At 35.8% G+C, this 27,787-nt stretch overlaps 1 protein-coding gene across 8 annotated transcripts in view; it reads left to right on the forward strand.

Annotated features, from left to right (window-relative positions):
• ANKRD12 (ankyrin repeat domain 12) overlaps nucleotides 1–27,787 on the forward strand; it is a 123,870-nt gene that overhangs the window by 64,128 nt on the left and 31,955 nt on the right. For 7 of the 8 annotated variants that reach the window (XM_078060590.1, XM_078060586.1, XM_036092504.2 and 4 more), the window contains one exon: nucleotides 11,371–11,518. In XM_078060590.1, the coding sequence (XP_077916716.1) occupies nucleotides 11,371–11,518 (148 nt within the window). Of the gene's footprint in view, nucleotides 1–11,370; nucleotides 11,519–20,267; nucleotides 20,348–27,787 lie in introns of those variants that run through there. The other variant, XM_036092508.2, reaches the window with a different exon arrangement.

The raw sequence follows: 27,787 nt of genomic DNA on the forward strand, positions 1-27,787 counted from the left end.
CATACCGTCTCATTTCCTATTTCACTCGATGCCTGGTCAGCTCATCTATGTTTTATTTTCCCTTTTTTCTGCCTTCTAATTGCTAATTCCTATCATAGTCAGATTTAGCATTATCTTTTCATAAAATCTATGTAACTGGACAATTAAACAGGTTGGCAAAATTTTTATTGCAAGGCCTTCTACTGTCAGATAACAAGGTACAGTGGTTGAAGCAGATTTTACTTAAAGTAAAAATTTTACTGAGTCCCCCTGCCTATATATTTTTTAGACTTATAGTATTTAATGATCTCTTGCTATACAACCTTCATTCCTGAATTTTAGCAGACATTGTTTATTTAATATATTCAGATGACTTATGTGTATAGTACTAAAACATAATCAAACATGATTATATATGCTTACAAACTAATGGCATCTTTGAACATCATGTTTAATTTGTTTTGATATAATTTTATGAACCATGGTAGGTTTTAAATCCATTTGCATTTTCAGTGTTTGACAAGTTGATATCAAAGCTAAACCCATCTTAAAATAAAAAAGCTAAACCCATCTTTGTTGTAATGAAGCTCATGTTTTAAGTGTGTTTAATGCTTAAATTGCATTGCAGTAATCTGCATGCAATGAGAACACATCAACCTGGGGCACTGTTAGCAGTGGTTCTAAAGCAGGATTTTGTTTTCAAATAAATAGGTTTTCTCTTTACATAGTTTTTACTTTTGTCAAAGAATATTTGGACATAGTTTAGAAAGTTAAAAAGTATTATTCAGCTTCTAAAGATAACCGTAGGCTCCCTCCCGTTCTTCCCCATTTCCCAGTATCTTTCGCCAAAAGCAATTATTGTAGGTTTTTCTTCTAGTAGTTAACCTCTGTATTTCTAACAAGGTGAAACTCTTGCTTTTTAATTTTTAGTTATTATTTATTGACCTCCTGCAAAGGATTTTATTGCTGCCCAGAGACTCACAGAATCTATAGTATCTAGTCTGTACTAGTCTATACTGTACTTTCTATAATTGTATTTTCTTTTTTGGATTTTTTATTACCTGGGTTAACACATTCTTGTTCTTTTTTTTTTGTTATTTAGTTTTTCCATGCATCTGTTTTTGTTCTTCTTTCCTCTCTCTGACATAACTCTAAAATGCCTCTAAGGTACAGCACATTGATCAGCTTACTGTTTTTGAGAAATACCTGTGGGATTTCTCATATCCCTGTATATAAGGTATCTTGTATCCTGATCTAATTGGGACTAGTTGCTCTCTACATCCTGTAGCATAGATGCTATCCTGGAATATTGCTTTACCGTTAATCCCATGCGGGATTCTCAGTCTCTCCATGAAATTTCCAGTTCCTGGGTGCCCATCTTAACTCTGAGGATATTAATTAAATGGTTTGCTCCACTTCCTGCATGGTCACAGATTTCCCCCAAATCCTTCACGTTATTGCTCTGATTTGGTGTATTTCTCACATTAGAGATCTTTTGTTAACTTGCGTTCATTCATATTTGAATGAAGCTCTAAAAAGCCTGATTGACAAGATGTGTAATATCCAGAGCATGTTGGCTGGTGAGCTTCTCTGTAGTATGTCTGGTGGACAAGATGTCTTGTTTTGTCAGAAGTCTCCTAAATGTCAGTATTTGTAGGTCCCTCTCTTGAGACAGTACTTTCTCCAGAAAGCAATGTTCTATGACATAAGAATGTTTTCTAGCACTTTAGAAGCCAAGCATAGGGGGAGTTTTTGTTTGACAGCTGTGAGGGGTGACTATAAACTCATTTTGTCTTAGAGAAACTTTTATTCAGTCTTCCTGACTTAGGTAAAATACCATTAAGCTGTTCTCCACTGTGCTATCTAAACCCAGAAACTTACTCTTATTTTGAGAAAAACCTCTTCTTCAAGGTTGGGGAAGGTACATTTTCCTGGTTTTGAGGAGAGAAGAGAAGAGAAGCAGTCATTACAATTAGTACTTCCCCAGGACCTCTCAAAGGCCTGGAAGTTTGAACAGTTACGTGACCATCATATGCCAGGACTATCAGTACTCCCATCTCATGGCAGCCAGCATGTAATCCAGTTCAGAAATCCTGTTTTAGGGTTTTTAGAGTCTGCAGCTAGGACCACTCTCACATGTACCATAGGTTGGGTGCCCTGGAATTCTGAGACAGGAATTTGCTGGTGATTGCAGAGGATGGGAGGAAAGAGGGATGTCAGGAACAACACCTGTAAGGATGTGACAGGAGCAGGATAGAACAAAGGAAAAAGCTGAACTGCGGATGCACTTCTGAGATGATCTGATTTGAGGTAAGGGCTAGGTCTATGTGCCCCCACATGGGGGGGGATGCAAGCTGCTGACGGCAAGGAGGCACACCCCTTAAGTGCTGCCGCACCCTTTGGCCATGGCAGTTCCTGGTGAGGAACTTAGCTAACAGTTGTTAGTGAGCAATACTTCCAGCATCTGAAGGTATAAGTATCTTGGTATAGAAGAGGGTATCTGAGCAGTGCACAACATCTACTATAAACTTCAGATGGAAGCTTCAGCCCGGCACTGTTAATGTTACCTGGCCCTGTTGATCCATATGCAGCTGTCCCTCCACTCCAATCTACAGTACAGGCATGGCCCAGAGAAACACACCATTTCCCACCACTAGTGAGCATGCAGATCTGTTTCCATGACCGCCCTCCTTCCTTGCTTATCAGCAGCAAATCCAATCAACCCTTCACCCTCAGGTTTCTCTAGGCAAGAGTCGGACACTGGCCTTTGTGAATCCAAACTCCTGACACTCAGGTAAAACTTTTATTTTCATGGTGACCTAATCCCAAGTGAACCTCATCCGGTATAAGGTCAGGAAATTCCCTTTTTAAAAAAATGTCCTCATGTATTGTTTTCCTATTGAATAGACGAGCGATAGTGATAAAAGAAGAGGAGAAGAAGATTTGGGTATCTTTTAGCAAGTCTGGCATTATACGCAGCATTTCTTTTTAAGCTGGATGAACACTTAGTCTTCACTACCATCACATTTAATATCTTGTACTCTGAATTCCATGAAGTCAGCAATTTCCTCTGCTTGAAACTGTGCCATAAATAACATTTTCTTTGAGGAATATTTGAACAGTCTGCATGTAAGTGGCACCATTTCATTACAAATGAAGATATAATTGCTTATTGATCTGAAAAACATTTGGAACTACTGAAATTTTTTATATCAAGGAAGACTTGATAATGGAGTGTCACATAAATTATTTATCTGAGGTTCTTGTTACTTTGCATTTTCAGGTAGTTGCATTTATTTGTCTTCTTTGACTTAATAGGTTTCAGTGAATATTTCCCAGAGTTAAATAATACGAAAAACCAACTGGGTGACAAAAATGAAAATTAGATTTTTACAGTAAGAAAAATCCTCAGTATTCACATGATAAAATGACTAGGGTATGAAACTAAATATGAGTAACTTGCCCTCTGTGATCATTTATTTTGTGTTATTTTGTGAACTACATTACATTAACTTCTCATGGCTGTATTTGTGTTTTCACTGTGGAAAAAGAAGTGTTCTAAAGGTTTTATATGTATTGATTCTTTTAATCATCACAATAAGCAAATAAGCTTCTGGTGTGTCTTGTTAAGACTGTGTGGCCTAGGGGTGCCTGGGTGGCTCAGTAGGTTGAGCATCTGCCTTCGGCTCGGGTCATGGTCCCAGGGTCCTGGGATCGAGCCCCACGTCGGGCTCCCTGCTCAGCGGGAAGCCTGCTTCTCCCTCTCCCACTCCCCCTGCTTGTGTTCCTGCTCTTGCTATCTCTCTCTCTGTCAAATAAATAAATAAAAATCTTTAAAAAAAAAAAATGTGTGGCCTATTACATTTCAATACCCTCAGCCTCTCTGTGAGCCTGGAGGAGCATTGACATAAGAAGTCACACTCTTGCAGGACACTCCCAGATTTATCAAATTAATATGACTCCAAATTAAGGGACCAAAAGGGACAAATCTCAGTGTCTTTTTTTAAAGTTTATTTATTTATTTATGTAAGAGAGAGAGCACAAGTGGGAAGGGAGAGAGAATCTCAAGCAGTCTCAGCACTGAGTGCATAGCCTGACTCAGGGCTCGATCTTAGGACCCTGGGATCGCTACCTGAGCTGAAACCAAGAGTTGGAAGGTCAACCAACTGTGCCACTCAGGTGCCCCTTAATCTCACTGTCTTTTTAAGACAAAAAATGAAATGATGATTCAGTAATCTGGGAGAGTTGTTATTTAATACAGTCTCCACTCTCTAGTGAGAAAGATAGGACATGCTTTGTAATGTCCTAGTTTGGATTTTGATATCACCTCATACCTTTCTGCTGGAAAATCTCTCTTTTTTTCTTTCTCTTTAGCAGCAAACATCCTCTGCCTTACTTTCTTTTTTGACGTGCAGTAGAAATTTCAGTGTCAAGCTGCCTATCTAAAAAGCCAAATTTTACTCTGGTTGAGAAAAAATGGAATTTGAAGTGAAAGTAGATATGAATTCAGTTGTGGCCTCCAGTTAACCAACTATGTGGTTTTGAACGAGTTACTTTTCTCCTCTGAATCTCCATTTCCTCATTTTTAAATTATGTAATAAATAATATCTATCTAAAGGGGATATTTTGAAGGAAAAAAGACACTGTGCTTGTAAACACACCTTGAAATCTAAAATGGTATAGAAATGTCAGAGGTAAAAGAGTATATTACTGTTTTTCAAATATACCCAGATATTTTAGAAACTAAAATTTGGAAACTGAAAATACTATTTTTCTTTTTGACTTTTTTCTCTAAGGTATTTTTCATGATTCTCGGAGTTCTAATTTTGAAGAAAAATGCAGCCTATAAATGTTATTTTTCCTAAACTGGTTTTTGCTTACTGTTGGACCAGTCTTTTCTGCTCCCTTGACAATTTGTATATGCCTGTATGATAGCACTTACAACTTTTTTTTTTTTTTTTTACCGATATATGTTTCCTGCACTGCACTGTGAGTACCATGCATACAGGCTTTTTTGTATTGATTTGTGTTAGTGATCCCTGGAACTTCTTGTCACATAAGACTTAATATTAACACATCATAATAAATTCGCCATGGTGCATGTGTAGGTACATGGATGGATGGTTGAATACATAAGTGACCAAAGATAAGCAGAATACCAAAGAATTTATAAGGCCTGACAATATATAGGATACATTTCCTTTTCCACAGCATTTATCAGAAAGTGACTTATTTTCTGGCTGTGGTTTTTTTTGTTTTTTGGTTTTTTTTGAGAGAGCATGCACGTGGTGGGGGAGGGGCAGAGAGGGAGAGGATCTCAGGCAGACTCCACGCTGAGCACGGAGCCCAAAGCAGGGCTTGATCTCAAGATCATGACCTGAGCCGAAACCAAGAGTCGGACGTTTAACGGTTGGAGCCACCCAGGCACCCCAGCTGTGATATTTTACTGTACTTTTGCTCTTCTTTTTAAAAGCATTATTTATAGTTTATCAGAGATGAATTTTTTTCTCTTTAAAGTAATAAACATTTCCTAATTTCTAAATATAATGTTAAAGAATTATGCCTTGTTGGACATGTTTCTATGAATACAAGTTTCTAAATGTGCACAGAGCTGCAAATATTTCCAGAGGCTGACCTTTGAGCTCCTATACACAGAGACTCAAACACTATTTCCAGTCTCTCTTCAGAGGGAGACTGGCATGCTACTTTTAAGAGACCTTTGCTTGTCCTCCTACCAACATGCCTAGGATAGTAGGAGTCACAATTCAGAGCTATTGAGAGCTATTTTCTCCTTGTTCTTTTACTTATGCCTAAGGAGGAGGAGGAAAATGAGAGCCACCAAACTCTCATGTGTATATATCTGTACCATTTATTACTAATCTCTAAGAATTGGATTTCTTCACTCAGTAGTACAACTGCAACCATCCATAAAACATTTCTAAGATGGGAGAGGCAGAAAGATAACAGTTTTGTGTCCTTTTCTAATTATTTAGAGTAAGAGGACTAACAGCTTATTAAGAACCTAATCTTTAGCTTACCATTTGCAAGTGTATATAGTACTTAATGACATATTTTGTAATGCTTTATTCCTAGTTCTATTTTAGTTACCTATCTCTAATTGTTCATTGTTTTTACCTGTTTTAAAATTTGTTCTCTCTTGTGTTTTAAACAACTTTAAGTTACTTTATAAATCCTTTTCAGAATAAGTAATTATTTGCATATGAGGATAATCTGTAAAGGATTATCTAGGTTGGGGTTTTTGTAACATGTTTGAATTAACCAGCTGTCCCTGACTCATCATAGACATGTAATAAATATTTGCTGATTATTTCCTGATGGGTGCTGAAAGTTTTCAGCAATATCAAGATCCTGCATTCTGTTTTCGTATCCTAGGGCTCTAGCCTAAGGAAATAAGCCTAAAAATGTAAAATTTTCAACTTACAAAGATGTACCCTACAGTATTATTTATAATAACTAAAAGTTTTTATTTCTGTAACTTCTCAAACTCCTAAAATGGCAGTAAGAGGAGACTCTAAATGACAGGTACACAAGGCCAAAAACAGAAGAAACAAGAAAACCAATATTTTGGGAGATGGAAACTAGGAGAGTGAGTGGTTACTTATCTAGAACAGGGTTTGGCAAAATTTTTCTGTAGAGGGCCAGATAGTAAATATTTTAGATTTTGCTGTCCACGTGCCGCCTCCAACATCCTTTCCTTTCTCCTCCCTCTTTTCTTCCTCTCTCTTCCTCTGAACTAATTCTCCTTTATGAATCCTTTTTAAAGTAGCAGAGAGAGAGGGAGAGAAAGAGAATCTTAAGCAAGCTCCATCCTCTGTGTGGAGCCAGATGCGGGGCTCGATCTCAAAGTCCTGAGATCATGACCTGAGCCAAAATCAAGAGTCGGAAGCTTAACCAACCGAACCACCCAGGTGCCCCTAAGGTATTTTAAAAGAATATAAAAGCTATTCTTCATCAGCAGGCCAGATTTAGTGTATAAACCAAATTTGCCAACTCCTGATTTAGAAAAGCAAAGAAAATTGAAACCAGAGCCATTCCAACACAGAATCCCAGAAAGAGAATTTGATGCTACCTGGAAGTGTGTACCACCTTCTATTGGTACTTCTGGAAGTGCCTGTTAAGCTAGAACTGAAAACAAGAGAAATGGATCAAAGTCTTTTTGACCCTTATATCCCCTTCCTAACTTTACATAGCCAAATGACTGCACCTCTCTGACCCTGGCAGAAGAATGGGTGTTGATTTATTGGCAAATATGAACCATATATTCTGGACTGACATACCACAAGAATAGGTGAGAGTAAGGATTTAAGTGTAAGTTAATTAAGTGAAACATACTGAATTTTAAGACCCCAGCCTCCTTTCAGCAACCAGAATGCTGACAGTAAGGCTTACAGTTTTAGGCGTAAGTTGGAAGATTTCTCCACAGGCAATTGAACTAGCCAAGAGGGGAGTCTGATGAAATGGACCTGTCATATCACACTGGCATGAAGTTCATCTGTCAGCAAGTCCTAACCATGCCAATAAAACTTTCATTGCCTTACTCTTACATGTGGACAGCCCGTGATCCACCTGCATTTGAAAAAAGCCTCTAATATAAGATGACAAAGACCAAAACAAGCAAATAGAAAAGTAGGAACTTGGAGGACAGGATAATGCCATGAGGAACTTCCCCAAAATCCCATCAATTTCCCCAAAGAGATAAGAGTTTATTGTAGCTATGAAATGAGACCTAAATGCATTAAGGAAGGAACAGTCAATGAAGGAAAAAACTTCTTCGAAATTAATAATATGGTAGCAAAAATGAAAAATGGATTATAGTTGACCCTTGAACAACACAGGTTTCAACTGCATGGGGCCACTTACAGATTTTTTTCGATAAATGGGGTACAGTACTGTATTTTCTTTTTCTTGCCATTTTCTTAACATTTTCTTTCCTCTAGCTTACTTTATTGTAAGAATATAGCATATGATACATAATAACATGAAAAATGTATGTTAACTGACTGTTGATGTAATTGCTAAGGCTTCCAGTCAGTAGTAGACTATTAGTAATTAAGCTCTTGGGGAGTCAAAAGTTGTACATGGATTTTCAACTACACAGGGGTAGTGTCCTAACGCTCGCATTGTTCCAGGGTCATTTGTGTTGAGGAAGTCTCCCAGAAACCAGGAAGCAAAAAGATAAAGGTGAAGGAGCGGAAATGAGAAAAAAGATGATTGCTTTAGGAGATCTTGTATCGTAGTAAGAGTTCTTTAAAGACAGAACAGTGAAAATTTAGGAGATTATCAAATAAAACTAGAAATTTTCCTAGAATTGAAGGAACATGGGTCTTCAGATTGAAAGGGCAGTTGAATGCTCAGCACATGGATGTAAAAAGACCAAGATCAAGTTGCCTTTATCCTGGGGGGGGGGGCTCCTGGGTGGCTCAGTCGGTTGAGTGTCCGACTCTTGGTTTCCTCTCAGGTGATGATCTCAGGGTCCTAGGATCGAGCCCTGTGTCGGGCGCCCCACTCAGCAGGAAGTCTGCTTCCCCTCTCCCTCTGTCTTCCCCCTGCTCACATGCTCTCTCTCTATCTCAAATAAATAAATCTTTAAAAAGAAAAAAAAAAGATATATTTATCCTGGATTTCAGAACAGTAGGGGCAAAGAATGTCCTGAAGTTTACAGAGAGAAAAAGCAAATCGTTACATAAAATAAAATCAGAGTGGCATCACACTTTCCATTAACAGCACTAGAAGCTAGAAGATAATGGAGTGATAGCTTCAAAATTGGAGGGAAAATTGTCCTTTATCTAGACTAAGTATTAATCAAGTGAAGATAGAATAAAGATATTTCCTGACATGTGAAAAATCTTTACTTAGGAATTTTCTGGAGTTGGTGATTCAGCAAAATGAGGGCGTAAATCAGAAAAGAAGGTAGGATTTAAAGAATCCAACACAAAATTGAGGGAAGGGTATTTTTGGGATGATATGATTGAAAGGAAGTAACAGCTGGAAAGCAAATCTAGAGGGCATCCAGTCCACTTTAGAGCACATTAGAAGTTTTGGAGAAAGGAGTCTCTAATATAACAACAACAAAAAAGTGATAGTATATTAAATCAAAGAGATCTGTACTTAGAATGGGGGATGAATTAAAGATGATTATGTAGAAAACTGAGCAAATGAAACATCAAGGCATTTAACTCCATGGGGAAAATAAAGTTTTGTAAGAATGGAAATTTAGTCATAGTGCACTACTTGACTCAACATTTTTATTAGTCCTAATAATGCACAAGAAATACATAACTGTATTAGAAAGCTAGGAGGAAGGGAAGTGTATGTGTATGGAAGGAGAGGGGATGAGAGTTGGTGAAAGATGTCTGAATCTACGTGTTCCATTGTGAGACAACAGGCAATGCCTAAAACTGAAAAATACGGAAGCAGCAAGCTCAAATCTGTTATTTAGGTATATTGGAGATAGGTTTTGGAGATAGTTGTTCTTCACCAGTGGCCTTCAAAAGCTAGTTGATCTTTTAAAATCACAAGCATGTGTAATTTGATAAAAGTTAGTGAACAAAAAGGGAGATAAAATATTAACAGTTGGGGTCATGAGTAATTTATTTTCTTTATACATTCTTACATTTCAGATTTTCTGTATTGATAGTTTATTCTTTCATAGTCTAGAAAAAATGTTCCATTATTCAATATAGTCTTCATTATTCTTAAATATTTTTTCATTTATTAGGAATTCCTAATTTTCAATAATTTCTTTAATATTGTTTCTTTAAAAAAGACATGATTTATTTCCTAAATACCAGAAAACACCATAGAATTGGCGTTGGGACTAAGTACTTGGTCACTCATGAAGTTTGTGGTCTAGAATAAGGAAAGAAATGTGTTAATTAATTATGGTGTAGATTTACATATGACAAAACACATTAATGTCAATGGAAACACAAGGTGAAAACAAGAAGAGACAGTGAGGAAGCAGAATTAATAATACTTGGCCACCTATTTGACGTAGGGGATGAGTCAAAAACAAGAGTCAGTGATGACTCCCAGCTTTCTGGCTTCAGTGACTGGGTATATTTTGGTGCCAGTCACTGAGAATGGAAATGGATAAAAGATAAGGTGCAAGTTTAATGAACTGTGTTTGGAACCTATGGGTTTCAGCTGTTGCATTGAAATGCAAATACACCCATCTAGCTATATCCAGGATGTTTGTGTTTGAAGCTCGAGAAAGAAGGCTGAGAAAGAGCAAGCAGGAGAATGAAGATAAATGAATGGATTGCATAATTGTCAATCACATTCAAACAGTGGGTGAGAGCTCCAAACAGATGATGTAGACTAGAGCTGAGAAGTGAACCAAGGGCAGAGCCCTAGGGAAAACAGTCATTGGCTTAGATCTTTACAGATCTTAGTAGACCCATTTCATAGGACTGATGTTAGCATAATTGTAGGTAGAATGAAGAGCCAATAAAGTCAAGGCTGCAAGGGTGAATATCTTTTCATAAGCTTGACTGTAAAGGAAAGAAGACAGATTTAGCTAGAGGAGGGGAATACAGGTGTCTGTTTTATCTGTTTCATTTCTTTATTGCCATTTTTTTTTTTTTTTTAAGATGAAAGAGCCATGAGCTGGAAAGACTGGCTTCTAGAAAGGAGCCAATCAGAAAGAGGTTTAAAAACAGAAAGAAGAAGATAAAAACAACAAACAAAAGAAACGAAATGATGACTAACCAGGCACATCCCAGTTTTGTGGAGCCCAAAGCTTACTTTACGTGGTGGGGGAGGCGAGGGCTTAAGAAAAATGTCAAAGTAATGAATACAAAATTAGATCCAGGACACTGTAAGGGGACCATCAAAGTGATGGCCTTAAAGTTTGATTCATTAGTTTTGAGTAAATCCATGTCAGTTCCTGATAGTTTATATTCCCAGGAGATGGGAAATAAGATTAAGAACATTGGTAGTGATATTAGCCTTACAGAGAATGGTAATACTTCCTTTGAGATTCCCTCTAGAATACACATTATAAGAGGCCAAGAAGCTTGTTACTCTTGTCCATTGATTTATCTGCAAACTTGGGAATAGTGCTTATTAATTAGGTCCTCGGTAAATATTTGTTGAACATATGATGGAACAGGAAGAAAAATGATGAGATTTAATGCTCAACGAGCCCACCTTAAATTTTAAGGAGGAAATGTTTTTGTGTTAGATAAGATAAGGTGGAGGGTGGATGGCAATGAAAATGGAACTTGAAGAGAGCAATCATGATTTAGAATAGACACTGAGGAAGGGAGGCAGAGTAGATGAGGCAGAGGGATATTGTGTTATCAAGAGAATGGTTGAAATGATACAATGTCTGAAGAGACTAAATCTTCCTACTGTTTAATATTGCAGATAGTGAAACTGTTACTTCGTCATGGTGGAAATCCATTTCAAGCTAATAAGCACGGGGAGCGTCCAGTGGATGTAGCAGAGACAGAGGAGTTGGAATTGCTGCTAAAAAGAGAGGTGCCTTTATCTGATGATGATGAAAGTTACACAGGTTCGTTTCAGATATTCTACATTCAACTGTTTGACATGGTATTTAGTAGAACATTCTGATTCTGCTTTACGATATATAAAATGTTTTGAGTTCCTTAGAGTAATGCTAGCCAGCTATTAAGAATGATGAATTTAGTAACCTAGGTATTTGCTACATGCCCAGCGTGTAAGTGAAAACATGTCATTGCCCTGTTTTCATGACCCCCCCCCCCGCAAACTGCTATCACATTCAAGTTTATTGCAGAACCTTTCCCCATTAACAGCTATCAGCACTGCTACTCTGACTTCTTTCATTCTTTTATAAATTAGAGAGCTATTAACCAAACCCTTCCTGTTTTTCCTGGCATTAATGAATCATCTTTGCATTTTTATTTCTTTGATTTAGGTGGTTGAACTCTGGTCATTGTTGCAACATAAGGGCACAGTTTTACAAACACAGTTTTAAAAAGGAAGGATCTAAAAGAATATTTCAGAAGACTCTTGGCATACTCCTTTTTCTTTTAAACATAAGCCATTAAAAATGTAACAAAATTTCCTTCATTGAGGAAAGTCTTTTGTGTTCAGATTGGAAGGGTTCATATTTTCAGGCAAAAATCAATGAAAAAGAATTGATTCAGAATCATAACTGGCCAGGTGCCTGGATGGCTCAGTCAGTTGAGCCATCTGATTCTTGATCTTGGCTCAGGTCTTGATGTCAGGGTTGTGAATTCAAGCTCCACATTGGGCTCCACGCTGGGTGTGGATCCCACTTAAAAAAAAAAAATCATAACTGACCATATTCTCACAAAATTTGAAAGAATTTCTACAAGAAATTAGGTAATACTACTTCTTATATACAAGTAAATAAAAATCAAACCATACTCATTTAATCAAGCCATTGCCAGAAGGCAATAAAACAATACCTATAATATAGTTTTGAGGCAGAAAGATCTACCCTTTACTTTTTTTTTGAGGTATAATTGACGTATAACATTAGTTTCAGGTGTACCACTTGATTTGATGTTTGTATACATGGCAAAATGATCACTACAGTAAAGCTAGTTAACATCCATCATCCTATATAGTTACAGTATTTTTTCTTTTTTTTTCTTGTGGTAAGGAATTTTAAGATCTATGGTCTTAGCAATCTTCAAATATGCAGTACAGTATTATTAACTGTAGTCACCATGCTGTATATTACATCTCCATGACTTACTTTTTTACTGAAAGTTTGTACCTTTTGACCCATTTTGGCCAGCATCCACTTCTGGCAACCAATAATCTGTTCTCTGTATCAGTGAGCTTGGTTTTTTGTTTTGTTTTGTTTTTAGATTCCACATATAAGTGAGGTCATAATGGTATTTGTCTTTCTCTGTCTGACTTATTTCACTTAGTATAATGACCTCAGGGTTCATCCATGTTATCGCAGATGGCAAGATTTCATTCTTTTTTATGGCTGAGTAATAATTTTATATGTGTATACCATATCTTTAGCCATTCATCCATAGATGGATACTTAGGTTGCTTCCATATCTTGGCTATTGTAAATAATGCTGTAGTGAACATTGGGGGTACGTGTATCTTTTTGAGTTAGTATTTTTGTTCTTCAGATAAATACCCAGAAGTGGAATTTTTGGATCTTACGGTGATTCCATTTTTGATTTTTTGAGGAACTTCCATACTGTTTTCCATAGTGGTCGCACTAATTTACATTCCCACCAACACTACAGGAGGGTTCTGTTTTCTGTACATCTTTTCCATGTCTTTGCTAACACTTATTTCTTGTCTTTTTGATAATAGCCATTCTCACAGGTGTGAGGGAATATCTCATTGTGGTTTGCATTTCCCTGATAATTAGTGATGTTGAGCATCTTTCTATATACCATTGGCCATAGGTATGTCTTCTTTGGAAAAATGTCTATTCATATCCTCTGCCCATTTTTTAATTGGATTGTTTGCTTTTGAGTTGTATGAGTTCTCTACATGTTTTAGATATTTTTATGAGCTGTAATTTCCAAATATTTTCTGCGATTTACTAGGTTGCCTTTTCAGTTTGTTGATGATTTCCTTTGCTGTGCAGAAGTTAGAATCCCAGTATTTTATTATGAAAATGTTCAAACATACAGCAAAGTTCAAAGAATTACACAGTGAACACACTGTACCCACCAACTACATTTTTTAGTTATTAACTTTTTTACTGTATTTCCTTTATTACATTATCACATACCTACCCATCTACCCACAATCCATCTTTTTTTTGATGCCTTTCAAAATAAGTTGCAAACATTTCTAAATACTTCAGCATGTATTTCATTAACTAAAGTTCAATATTTGTGTATTATTATTTAATAATTTATAAATTATTATTATTTACACTTGTGAAATTAACAATTATTTCTTTAATGAAACATTCTCTGAGTTTTGAGAAATGTGTAGACCTGTATAATCCAGTCTTATCAAGATATAGACTATCTCCGTCACTTCAGAAAGTTCCTTAAGACCTCTCCTAGTCAGTTCCCACCTCTACCTGATACACCCTTTATGGTAAAAATGATTAGGCAAGAATCACTAATGGCTGATAATCTAGAGGGGATTTTTTTTTTTTATAAAAAGCAGGATATTTACATGGCCTCTTCACGTTTACAAGCGAGGAGGGGGGCAGGGAAAACAGTGATGATAGGGAAGAGAAATTTAGCACCACCTGAACTGTGTGATTAAAATTAACATCATCAGGGGTGCCTGGGTGGCTCAGATGGTTAAGCGTCTGCCTTCGGCTCAGGTCATGGTCCCAGGGTCCTGGATCGAGCCCCACATCGGGCTCCTGGCTCAGCGAGGAGCCTGCTTCTCCCTCTCCCTCTGCCTCTCTCCCTGCTCATGCTCTCTCTCTCTCTCTCTCTGTATCTCTGTGTCTCAAATGAATAAATAAAATCTTTAAAAATAATAATAATAAATAAATAAATAAAATTAACATCATCAAAGGAGGGACAGATGCACATCATGAGCCTTCAGATGTGATAGTATGAGAAGGGTATAACATTACTCCTGTAACATTCTGGCTGTGACTGCATAACCATGAAGAATGTTCTGGTTTTTTTCCATTTTAAAGGCCAATGCCATGAAAGATTAAGAAATGTCAATGTCATAAAGCGATAGAAATGTTCCAGACTATGTAAAGAGATAATTATTAAAGGCAATACCTGTTCCTTGGCTGTATCCTATACTAGAGGGGGGAAGTGACTATAGAGGACATCATTAGATCATTTAACAAGGAAAATGGACAGTAGATTAGTGTTGTAAATTTACAAAGTTGAAAATTATACTGTGGTGACAAAGAATATCCTTATGTCTTAGGAAATACTTATTTCTTAGGAAATATTCACTGAAGTATATAAGGGTAAAGAGCCATGATGTATGTAATTTTCCTTCAAAAATGTGTATATACATACATGTGTAGAGAGAATGCAAGTTATAAAGCAAGAGAGTATAACAATAATAGGCAAATCTGGGTAAAGGATATATATATAGTATTCTTTCTAGCTTTTTGTGATTTTGAAATTAATTCCAAATGAAATTCAAAATAGATATTAATACATAAAATTTCCTTGCTTTGTCCGTTGAAAAGATACAAAAGTAATGACATTAAGACAGTAAGCAATACCCATCCTTAATGCCCAGATTATAATCTTGAAATATTTCCTTCTAAAAGAAAACCAGGGCTTCTTGGAAAAAATGGATGATTCTATGTCTGGGACAGGAAATAGATAAGCTTGAAACATCTTGTCATTACAGATTCCAAGGAAACTGTCAAAGCCTTGTCAAAAAGCCTTAGGAGACAACTTGGAACAGTTCCCACTGGCCAGAGATGGGATAGTTTGAGTTTCAATAAGGGTATTAATTACAAATATTTAAAACCCATCATTTATGTTTAAATCCATGATTCTACAGTGATAAATTTTTTAATTCAGCATCATCAGAGAACGAATTTTTTATCTTAAAAATTAGGCAGAACTGGAAAAAAATTATTTTGCCTTTGAACTTTATCATTGGGTAACCTCATTATAGGTGAGGAGAAGTATTTTCTTTTAAGATTAATCCAGCCAAAAGAATGAGGAAAAAAGATTAACTGTTTTGCAACCCCCAGTTGGTTAATATATCTAAGCATTGAGGATCAATAATTGCTAATGTTAAATTAAAAAAAAAGAAAATATTGCATGTCCCCGATGAAAGAATACCAATTCTCAGTTCTCAGGATCCAGCTGCAACTTGCAGGAAATACCAAGGTTAGAGGGATGTGCTGAACTGCATCCACCAAAATCTAGACTGTGGAACACCCAAACAGCTCCGGTTCTTCCACAGATAGATTGCATGCAAATGAAAAAGGATAACCCGTAGGAAAAAATTAAAATGTTTGAAAGGAGTAAAGACTAAAAAATTAAGCATGTATTTAATAGGTGATTTTTATACTTTTCTGGGGGAGTTTTGTGCAAAACTCAGTTACAATAAATGGCACATAGAAGATCCAGGATATTAGGTTTTTTTAATAATACGAAATTCTTAAGAGTATGTTAGGAAAAGCCTGATACGTTTTCTGTTTTTTTGAGAGGGACCAGCAGTAGTGTAATGCCTTTATTTCACTTAGGAAATGATCGGCGCTGTTACTTAACTATCACCTATCCAAAAGTGGGACTGATTATAGAAAGAGGAGATAGGGGTAGGACATTGTAAATGAGAGAAAAATATAATGTTGGTTAAAGGGTTGATAGCAGTATTTGGTGTAGTGGTAATGTTAATGAATGAAACTAAAACTATAGGCAAAATTCCTTTTAGTATCTATTTTCATCTCTTCCCCATCCAGTAGCTATAAACTCCGTAAGTGGTATGTACACTGCTCGGTAAATATTTGTTGAATTGGTGGGGAGGGGTTACTGGCCCTTGGGGATTACGCCAGGACTCCACAAATTCAGGGAATAGCTGAACCTGTAGGCTGAGTTCATCCATTACTGAGACTAGGAAAGTTTGAGAAGACCTATAATCAAACACCAGAGAGCCTTCCTCCTGGTACTTTAGCTGCTAACTGGCAGTCCCAGGGGTGAAGGCCACTTTACCTTCCACTACTCAGAGGAAAGCTGCTGCTTTGACCACTCCATTATTGGGTTATAGTGTGCTAACAAAGAAAGGCAGCCCTTCAGAGTTGCCTACAAATTCAAGAAAAGGATCATTCTGAACCAACAGAATAAATAAAACTATATAAAACTACTAGAGGAAACAGATAACTTGAACGATAAAAGTGAACACTGAAGGAAATGTAGGTACAGCTAATAAAAATCACAGTTATGCAAGCAGAACTCCAGTGAGGAGTGATCATTGTTGGGACTTAAATTATTAGACTGGAAAATCAAGTAAAATAAATCCTCACAACACAGCAAAAATAAAAAGGGGAAGAATCCTGAAAGAAAAGATAATAGACTTTAGGGAATAGATCTAGGAGACCTAACAGATCTAACATGTGAATAATATTTACGGGAATTTAAACGGGAAAAAAGAAACAGGTGAAGGATAGTCCACAATTAAACAAAAAGAAGAAAATTTTCCGGAGCTGAAGATAGCCTGAGTCCATCAATGATAAAGGTCAGTGAGTTCCGGATGGTTTAATGAAAATGCACACACACACCCAGACATATATTGGTCAGTTTCCTTCGTTCTGAATGTAACAAGTTATCTACAAGGAAATACTGTCACATTGGCATTGGACTTCTTTTTTTTTTTTTTTTTTTTTTTGCGGCTCCTGCTTCCTTTTATTGGCTTGCCACGCCCAGCCCCTCCCGCCCCGAGCCTAACTCGGGGTGGGTCAGGAGTACTAGCACAGGTGGCTGCAGCCCACGGGGCAGTGGGAGCTGCCCTCCAGCCACTTCATGATGTGCTGCAGGTGGCCGCCGTGGCTGCAGCCCTGGCACCACATGAACAGACCCTTGACCACGTGGTGGCACACGGCACACATGCTGGCGCAGCGGTGGCACTGGTCACAGACCCAGCCGCGGCTGCTCATGGGCCGCTTGCAGTGGCTGCAGTTGACCTGCAGAGTGGTGGACACCTGGTTGATGGCATTGGACTTCTAACTTTTAACAGTGGAAGATAGAATCTTGAGAGAAAAGAACTGCACCATAAAAATTCTGTACCTGACCAAGGTATTATTCACATGACAGGGTAAAAGAAAGATAATAGCAGACATTTAAGCATTTAGAAGATACATCAATATGTATATTTTCTTATATTTAAAAAAAAGAAATACTGGAAAAATCAACAACTTATAAAAGTGGTTACCTAATAGGAGAGGGGATCAAAGGGGAGGTATATGAATTGTCAAAGTTTTTTTGAAAAACAGTCTAACAACAGCTAACAAAATACAAGAGCCCTTATCTTTTAGAGATAGGTCCTGAAATATTTCTAGATGAAATGAAAGATTGAATGGGCTGTGCTTCAAAATGACACAGGGATAGGATGAATAGAGGTATGGATTGGTCAAGCATTGATGGCTGTTGGAGCTGAGTTAATGGGTACCTGACATGGTGGTTCAGTATAACATTGTCTACTTTTGGGGCGCCTGGGTGGCTCAGTTGGTTACGCGGCTGCCTTCGGCTCAGGTCATGATCCTGGACTCCTGGGATCGAGTCTCACATTGGGCTCCCTGCTCGGCAGGGAGTCTGCTTCTCCCTCTGACCATCTCCCCTCTCATGCTCTATCTCATTCTCTCACTCAAATAAAAAAATAAAATCTTAAAAAAAAAGAAAAAACCATTGTCTCCTTTTGTGTAAGTTCAAAATTTACCATGATAGGGGCGCCTGGGTGGCTCAGTCGTTAAGCATCTGCCTTCGGCTCAGGTCATGATCCCAGGGTCCTGGGATCGAGCCCCACATTGGGCTCCCTGCTCTGCGGGAAGCCTGCTTCTCCCTCTCCCATTCCCCCTACTTGTGTTCCCTCTCTCGTTGTGTCTCTTTCTGTCAAATAAATAAATAAAATCTTTAAAAAAAAAAAAAAAATTTACCATGATAAAAATGTTTTTTAAAATACGTATGCTCCTTGGGGCACCTGGGTGGCTCAGTTGGTTGAGCGACTGCCTTCGGCTCAGGTCATGATCCTGGAGTCCCAGGATCAAGTCCCACATTGGGCTCCCTGCTCAGCAGGGAGTCCGCTTCTCCCTCTGACCCTCCCCCCTCTCATGCTCTCTCTCTCTCTCATTCTCTCTCTCAAATAAATAAAATCTTTAAAATACATAATGCTCCTTGATCTAGCAGTCACGCTTCTGGGAACACCTCATGTTTATTACAGCACTTTTTAGTGGCAAAAGAAAAAATATATAGTGATAATAAGGGATTGGTTGCATAAATTGAGGTAGATAGCCACACAATGGACAATTTATTGTACAAGCATGTCTTACTGCTCTTACTTGGAGAGATTTTCATAAGATATTTTTGAGTTAGAAAAATCAAGATAAATAATCGTAATATCTCTTTTTGTAAAATGAATAATGTTTTTAAAATCTCTGTGTATGTTTGTATATGTACATATAGTTGTATAAAATCTTAAAAGCATGGAGCAGAATCTGGAAGGATATATACCTAGCTAAATGTGCTCTGTTGAATTTGTTTACTAACATCACACATGATCTTCTAACTGCCAGATCCTTTAGCTGCCTTTCAGTCTTTCTGTAGATGTTGGCAATGTTGGCAACGTTCTTTCTAAAATTCTCCTGTGTTGGTTTTTGGGATGTAATTCTCTCCTGGCTTTCATCTAGCTTCCTGGACTGTTTCTTCTCAGTTTCCTTCTAGAATCTCATCTTCATTTCTTCCTCATTCCCATCACCCTGTGTTGGTTTTTCCAAAGATTCTGCTTTCTGGACTCTTTTCTCATGACACATATTCTCACAGATAAATTTCATCCACACTCACAGTTTTAATTACCATTAATGTGGTGAGGCCTTCCAAATAATCGCTCTGTCTTTCTCTTAAGCCTCAAACTTGTGTATTAGCTGCCCTCTGGATATTACTGCTTAGAATTCCACAGAAGTCAGTAGCCTTGAATATAGAACTTCTTTTTCTTCCATTTACACTCCTTGTTTTTCCTGTCTCAATTGGTGATAGCATCATTCAGCTATACATATGTCACTTGTTAATCGTTCTAAGCTCTTCTTCCTCCTTTTCCTTCAGTTCAGTTATTCAGCAACTATTTTGGAGCATTCATTATGTGTCAGGCATTATTTAAGTACTGGAGATACAGCTGATTAGGAAAATGGAGATACTAATGTAATCATCCACCTACCCCTGTCAGTTTCTACTTTTAAAATATTTGTAAATCCATCTACCAGTTACAAGCTGCAAGTCATTTGAACATCTTTGTGCTATATGAAATCAAGACCATAATAGCTGAAAGTACACTGGCTTTCATAAGAAAGTTAGAAAATAAGATTTGAAATTTAGAAATGTGATGTTATATGATATATATGATAACATGATATGTTAATTTTCCCATTTATTATGGCTACAAACTCTATAATTCTGGTCTTTTCAGAAAACAGTAGCTGTAAAAAGCAGCTTTTATTATAAAACTCTCCATTAGAAAGAGGTGCTACAACAAATTTTTCCCATGGAAGAGGGAAGGTATCTTATTTAAACTTAAATGTTTAATTAGAGAGAAACACATCTTCTAGAACCTTTTTTGATTTTCACTGATTTTGACGGTTTCATGTGTTCATCAACTATGTATTGGTTTTTCAGAATATTTATTTTCCACATGATGAATGTACCTGAATTATTGCTTGATCAAAGTCCCTCAAGGAATGATGCAAAACTCATCAGTAAGTATCATACAAAGATTTTGGAGTTGCTGAAAAAGACTGATGAAAATACCCAATTTATTGCTTAATTTACATGAGGTCCTTATTAGACTTAACTTTATCAAACTTCATCTGATCTAAATTTAGAATGTATTACTATTTAATAGAAAATTAATTTAACTGCCCATAGCTGTTTGTATGTATAAGGCCTGATAGCATCATCACCCATCCAATATATCACATCATCCATGTGACAGATACACTTTAAGTGTTGCAAAGTTAGAGAATATAACCAAGGCATTGAATTTTAGAAATTAATAAATTTGGAGGAAATAAAGGGTGTTAAATATGTAACATTTAAAATATGGTTTATTCTATTAGGCATTATGCTTTATGACAGTGCTACTCAGGTCAGGGTAGCTGTTCCACAAACTGTTATTGGTCCTCAAGATAAGGAGCTTGTGCCAGAATGTAAATCAATGCATTCCTTCCTTTTATCAAAAAGGAAAAAAGGCTGTGAGTAAATATCAGCTGAGCTAACCAGTGTGCTAGTGACATAATTGATTTCCATTTTTGGTGCAGGCTCCTTATTTCTTCACAGATTAGTAATAAACAATTTGCAGACTGGCCTCAGTTCAAGGACTACACTGAATAGCTGTCCTATGTCATACACATCGAACATTTATGATATTGTTGCAGGAATACGTGTCCTGGTTAGTATAGCTTATTTGTATACCAATGTGCGGCACTTTTAAATTTGCATAATTCTTTAGTCTTTCCCCCCTCCCGCCCGCCAACTTCTACCCTTTTCCCAGTCTTATTCCATATTCTCTTCCTGCACAGAAATTCTGTCTAATAATGGTGTTTGCTATAAATATTTGCTTCTTGCTACCCTGCTGAGGACTCAGTCATATTCAGAGAGCCATATCATGCTCATGAAACATAATTATGGTGTAGAGAAGTAGGTAACTCTGTGTCACACAGCGCCCAGTACTTTCTGACATTCATTAATTGCCAAAGTAGAGATTCTGTTGTAAATTTGCAGACATTGATTTTATTACTTAAACAAAGTGGCCAGTGAACAAAGTTGAAAATGCCAGTCATTGTCAAAAAAGTTACTCACCTTTTCTTTTACTTTGACCAGTAGAAATCTGGCCTTGTTTATTAAGCAGCTGTTATAAACTTTGCTCACTTGCATACTTCAACTTAAGCAAGGAGATGCTCCATCATAATAAATAGATGAGCTACATTTTAGCATCTGCTGTAAAACAGATTAAGAAACTTTTAAAAAGACAGTGATATACTGTTACCACTGATGTTTACTGAGTACATTTCTGTGTCATAAAATACACAAAATGACCAGTATTTTGAAGCCTTATTTTCTTAAATTAAAATAGTAAATTGTTAACTATTCTAAATATATTGTCATAATTTGTGAAACTCATTTCCTCAGTTTTATATTTCAGGAGCTATGAAAATATGACTGGCTGATACATGCATATATGGAATTATAACAGTTAATAAATCAAGAGATTAAAAAAAACAATTATTTAAGTCAAAATATACCAGAAATTTTTATTAAATGGATTATGTGGTGTTAACAGTTTAACCATAGGAAGAAGCATCACCTTAGGAAACCTTTTAACAAAGCAAACCTTTTAACCTTAGAAGTATGAAGGTATCTACAGGAAGAAATTACATAAGATGTTTTTAGATTGTTAAAATATATATCAACATACTTGATCATTAGAAGTTTAGACTTGATAGAGCATTTTATAGGATAAAGGAGTTTGTATGTTAGTATACCTAAAATTAAGGATTTTTCTGTTTAAGATGTAAAGAATATTTTATCTTCTTGCTTTCCAAATGGCATTTTTAAATCACTTCCAGTATAAATGTTAGGAAGTGGGTTAGGTCAAGTGTGGAAAACTATAATCCATTTATAACCCAAGAACCTTATTTTATTTAATTAGGACTGTTAGCAACCTCTTTGATTAAATATTTTTCTGAAATTGTTGAGTGGCAGCAAGCACAGTGTTGGGTGTTCAGCACCCTTTATTTTTCACATATCCCTGTAGTACCAGTGCTTAGAAGAAATGAAAGACACTTAGGTAACCATAATATACGGAGGGCTGAGCATACAGCATGATAGGCAATGAGATACTCTTTGATTGAATGGCCAACCAGAAGAAATTCCATAGTGTTTTGCATAGTGTTTTCGCATGCTCTGCTTTTTCTCCTCTGCTTTGTGACATATATGGTACACTTTACACACAGAGTTCTGATTTTAATTTTTCAAACGTTCTCCTAAATATCACGCTGCTTCTTCCTGAATCCTAAACAAACAAACAAAAAAACCCTCTACACTTCTCTTACTTGAAAATCAGTACTTTCAAATCAATACAGATTTTATCATATGTCTTATGTGGATTAATTATAGTGACCTAGTTCCAAAGCTTAAGAATTTTTAAATCTACACGGAATGTTTTTTAAAGAAAAATATATATGTCAAAGTTAAGTGGAGAAAAAGGAAACAAAATTAACTAAATTACCATTTACTGTAGATACTCACTTTTTAGCAGTGTCTATAAAAATTACACAGTTCTATATTTTTTACTTGCTCATCTATCAGAAAAATAAGTGGAGAATTGTGGTTGCAGCTGAGATGTTTTTTGGATGTCTGCAAATGAATACTTTATAAGTCTTGAAATTCTATGTTACATAAAATAATAGTCTGCTAAATATCCCTCTTTGAAGTTCATGTACATATAGTAGTCAAGATATTTCAAGTGTATTTACCCAAAACATGTAAAGTTATTTATCATAAATACCAAGCTAATAGGTTTTTTGTTAATAATATGTTAGCTTGATGGTTTTCATTACAAACTGAATTTCTGCCAGTGTCTAGCAACTTAAAGTGAGTCTGTCACATAATTATGGTAGTTGAGATATTACTGAATATTTAAGACTAAAACTCTGTAAAGGGTACATTTGGGCAGAACCCTTAAAGACCTTTGACTTTTTAAAATATTTATTATATATGCATACATTTGAATGAGTTCAGCCTTAGCTATATCATCCTGTCTGCAGAAAAATGTTTTATCTAGTCATGGTTAAAAGGACCTCCATGTAATACATATACATATATATATATATATATATGTATATATATATATACATATATATATTATAGTACTATATAATAATCTTACGGAATTAGCTGAGACTGGGTGATTTTGTCAGTTTCCTTTAGTGACATCAAAATTTTTGTAGTGATACTAGTCTTATTTTTAGGAGAAAAATCTTAATTAATTTATACTTTATAGAATTAGTTTCTATGTTACTGGCATTTTAGTAGAAAGGCAGTGTATAACTAATTACAATTAAGTGAGGGAGTATACAGAGTGTTGTGGTACTTGATTTTATTTCCTATGTAGATTTTGCTTTTAGACTTCGTATTTTCAATTGTTGATTATATTCTCTTCCTTCCCCAGCTTGCCCCTAAACTCTTGACTTTAATTCTCTTACCTACAACTATTACTGTAGAAATACAGTGAGAATATGTCCTCATATGGCATACTTATTTCCAGATAGATGTATGACTTCTCTTCTATAAAGCAGTATTAAAATACCTAAACTTTGGGGCACCCAGCTGGCACAGAGCGTGCAACTCTTGATCTCAGGGTTGTAAGTTCAAGCCCCACGTTGGGTAGAGAGATGACTTAAAAATAAAATCTTTAAAATGCCTAAACTTTACTTAGGAAAATTGTGGCTTAGAAGTTGAGATTTACAAGAGACTATATAAAATTACCCAATGTTTTATTTCCCAGTCTCCAAGCTATATTTCTCAATCAGTTTAGGGATATGAAAGCTGTAATGATTTGTTTCCTAAAATGCAGGTCTTTTTTTTTAGTGTTACTTCTTTGGCTATATAATATAAATAACTTGTATAATTAGTCCTTAAATATGTTAGTTGCGGTTAGTGAACTATTACAGAGCAGAGGAACAACGCAAAATATATATGAGAGGCTTGCAGCAGTTGTGAAGTACTCCTCCAGTGAAGCCTCAGAGAATCTCTGAAATTTAGTTTTTTCAGGGAACAGTCTCAGCAGAAGACTGAGATTAGAGAGAGCCAAAGATCATTGCAAAGTCCTCTCAGAGGAGGAGAGGCCTATTGTAGAGATTCACCACAAAACTGCTGAAGAAATGAGTTTTCCCCTTTATCAATACAAAAAGTTTCCTTAAACATATTTAAGGAAAGTCAAGTGAATGAAAGACAAAAGGGCCAAGATGAACAAACAGAACAGTTGATCTTGGAAAATATAAATAATGTAGAAAGCAGAAGGATAAATTCTTCTTGGAGAGCCTTGGTGGGCAATAACAACAAAAGGCTGCTGTGAAAAAGTAGACCTGGAAAGTCCTTCGAACTCAAAATATTTATCATTACTGAAAATAAATATTCTATACAGGACTAAAGAACAGACTGGACATTGCTGAAGATCTTGAGATCAAAGAGAAGAGCAATGTATAAAGCATTTTTAAAGAGACATTGGAAATATGAGAAAAATGATAACAAAAACAGAACACATGCCCAGGATAATATAGTATTCATCTTACAAAAAGAGCAAATGCTAAGAAGAAAATAGATTTTTTAATTGAAGAAAATGTCTTTTAAAGAAAGATTTACATTTGTGGAATAGAAAGAAAGGAAGAAAGGGAAAAAAAAACTCCACATCTCGATACATCACAACTTCAAGGATAAAGGTTTTTTTTTTTTTAATCCTATAAGCTCCCAGAATCACAGGGAAACATGTTACCTACAAAGGAAAGAGATTGGCATCAGATTTCTCATCCTTAAATGTTTTAGAAGACAGGTGGAGCTATAGTTACAGCATTCTGTGAAATATTATTTTGAACCTAGAGTTCCATTCCCACCCACCTATCACTCAAGCGTAAAGGCTAAAACCTCCCTGGACATGCTTTCTATTCTTTTTCTGAAAAAATTATTCACATATATTTCTCTTTAGTGACACAAAATACAAGTCTAAAAGGAAGATACAAAGACTAATTCGGGATTTTGGTGAAAAATTCCAGAGTGACAGCAATGAGCAATTAGCATATTTTTGAACAAAATGTCAGCTTTATGAGGAATGTTATCAAGAAAAGAGTAGATAACAATACACATGTTGTGTGAATTAGATTCTGAGAGTTCACTGTGTCTGGTATTATTGATATGAAGGCATATTGTCTGAGCTGATGAACAAGAAAAAAGGTGAAAGCTCCAGGGAAAATAAAACATAGGAACAATTCATGGCCTAATTAAGCAAGCTAAAATGTGACATGATTTTGGGCTGCTCATGGAGCACATAACATGCTTTCTGAAATGGCAGTAAGAGGTGTCTGTTGGTTAGGCAATTTAGAAAAGTCGAGAACAGATCTGAAGTTCAGAAATTCTGTTCCCTTTATTATTTCTAAGTTAAATTCAAATAAAATCAAGTGTAGTACTTTAAGTTATGAAGAATGATTCTCTTGGGTGGTGGGATTATTTAATGGGTAGCTTTTTTTCTTTACCCATCTCTGTATTTCTTGGTTTTCTGTCATGAACTGTTTTACTTTTGTAATAAAAGAATAGTAAATGATCCTTGAAAATAAAGGAAATGAAAACAATCTTTATAATAAATAAAGATTACCAAAGAGGTATAGCTTAGGACTTTTAACGCACTAGCCCATCACTGAATAAAAATGACATATAAGCAAACAACATTCCAGATGTAAATTTTGGTTTTTTTTTAAGTAATCTTCCTTGTGTTAAAAGAATACTTAGTTCTGTTTGAGTACGTTACACACACACACACACACACACACACACACAACTTTAAACATTGTGGATATTTTGGTAATGGAAATCAAGTCATAAAGCATTTTTTTCTACTCTTTTTGAAATGGCTGTTTAATAATAAAGCTCAGATTTTAGTATTCCATACTATCTAGATTTGATCCCTGGATCTCTAATTATGGGTAAGTTAGTTAACCTGTATATGCTAAGTTCCATATCTGTAAAACAGATTACAGTACAAACCTCATGGAGGTGTTGTAAACAAAGGTTAAATGAGTTAATATATGAACGCATGTAGAATATCAACTGGCACAGAATACACTTGATAAATATTAGTTCTAAAAATAGTGAAAATATGAAATAAGGGTATCACATTAGACATGTCTAATTATTTAAAATGATATGTTGAGAACCATATTTATATAATATTGTAGCTTTGTAATCTTTAAAAATGTCATTTGTATTTACCATTATAAAGATGGAAAATCTAATCAAGTTCACAGGTTTGTAGTCATTTAAGGTAGTCACAACATAGCTGGTTTTCTTTTATTTTTTTATTTCTAGCTTTATTGAGATAGACATATAACATGTAAATGTACAGTGTATAGTGTAATGATTTCGTGTATGTGTATACTGCAGAATTACCACAGTAAGGTTAGAGGACACATCCATGTCCTCATAGCTACAATTTCATCTGTGTGGTGAGAACTTTTAAAATCCACTTTTAGCAACTTTCAAATATACAATACAGTGTTGTTAACTATAGTCATCATGCTGTACATCATATCCTCAGAACTTACTCATAACTGGAAATTTGTACCCTTTAACTACCTTCACCCATCTTCCCCATCCCCTGACTTTTTTTCCTTTATAAATTGTATTAATAGTCAGTGAGGTGTTTTTAATCTCTTATTTCATGTATTTATGGAATATATAAATCAAGATATTGTGTATCTCAGATGTGAATATCTCAAAATCACACAAAGAATAGAGAGATAGCGAGTTCATATTTGAAATTCAACTTTAACCTCAGGTGGGTATGTTTAACACCATTATTTGTTACTTTCTTAGTTCAAATATTTTACATGTTAGGTTAACAGTAAGTCTCATTTAATATAATCCTTTATTGTAGAGCCTAGGTTTTTGTGGCAGAGTTATTTTCTTGATCTACTCCATCATGAAATAAACATAAAGAAGTAGAAGGTTTTCATATGAATGCTTATGGATTATGGCATGGTTTTACTGGGTGTTTGTATAGTTCATCTTGACTATATTTAGAGTTTTTATGTACTCAGAAGTAACAGCATGATGGTTATGAGTACCGATATTAGAGTCAGAGAAATGGGTTTGAAGACCTAGCTCTGCCACTTATTAACTATAAGGTCATGGACAAATGTATTATTAACATTATTACATAGTAGTACCCTAGACATATAAGGTGGGTACAAAAATGAATGAGGTAATTTATAGACTTGCGTAAATATGGTATGTTAAGCTTTCCCCATGGATTATTTTCAACAAAAAGTTCTCATCTGCTTAATTAAGTTGTAGAAGAAACACTTGTTTTTAAATCATTCTATAATGGCATTAAATTGCAATTAGCAAATGAAATAATTATATAATTG

This window comes from Halichoerus grypus, chromosome 13 (assembly GCF_964656455.1).
Source record: "Halichoerus grypus chromosome 13, mHalGry1.hap1.1, whole genome shotgun sequence".
Lineage (NCBI taxonomy): Eukaryota > Metazoa > Chordata > Mammalia > Carnivora > Phocidae > Halichoerus > Halichoerus grypus.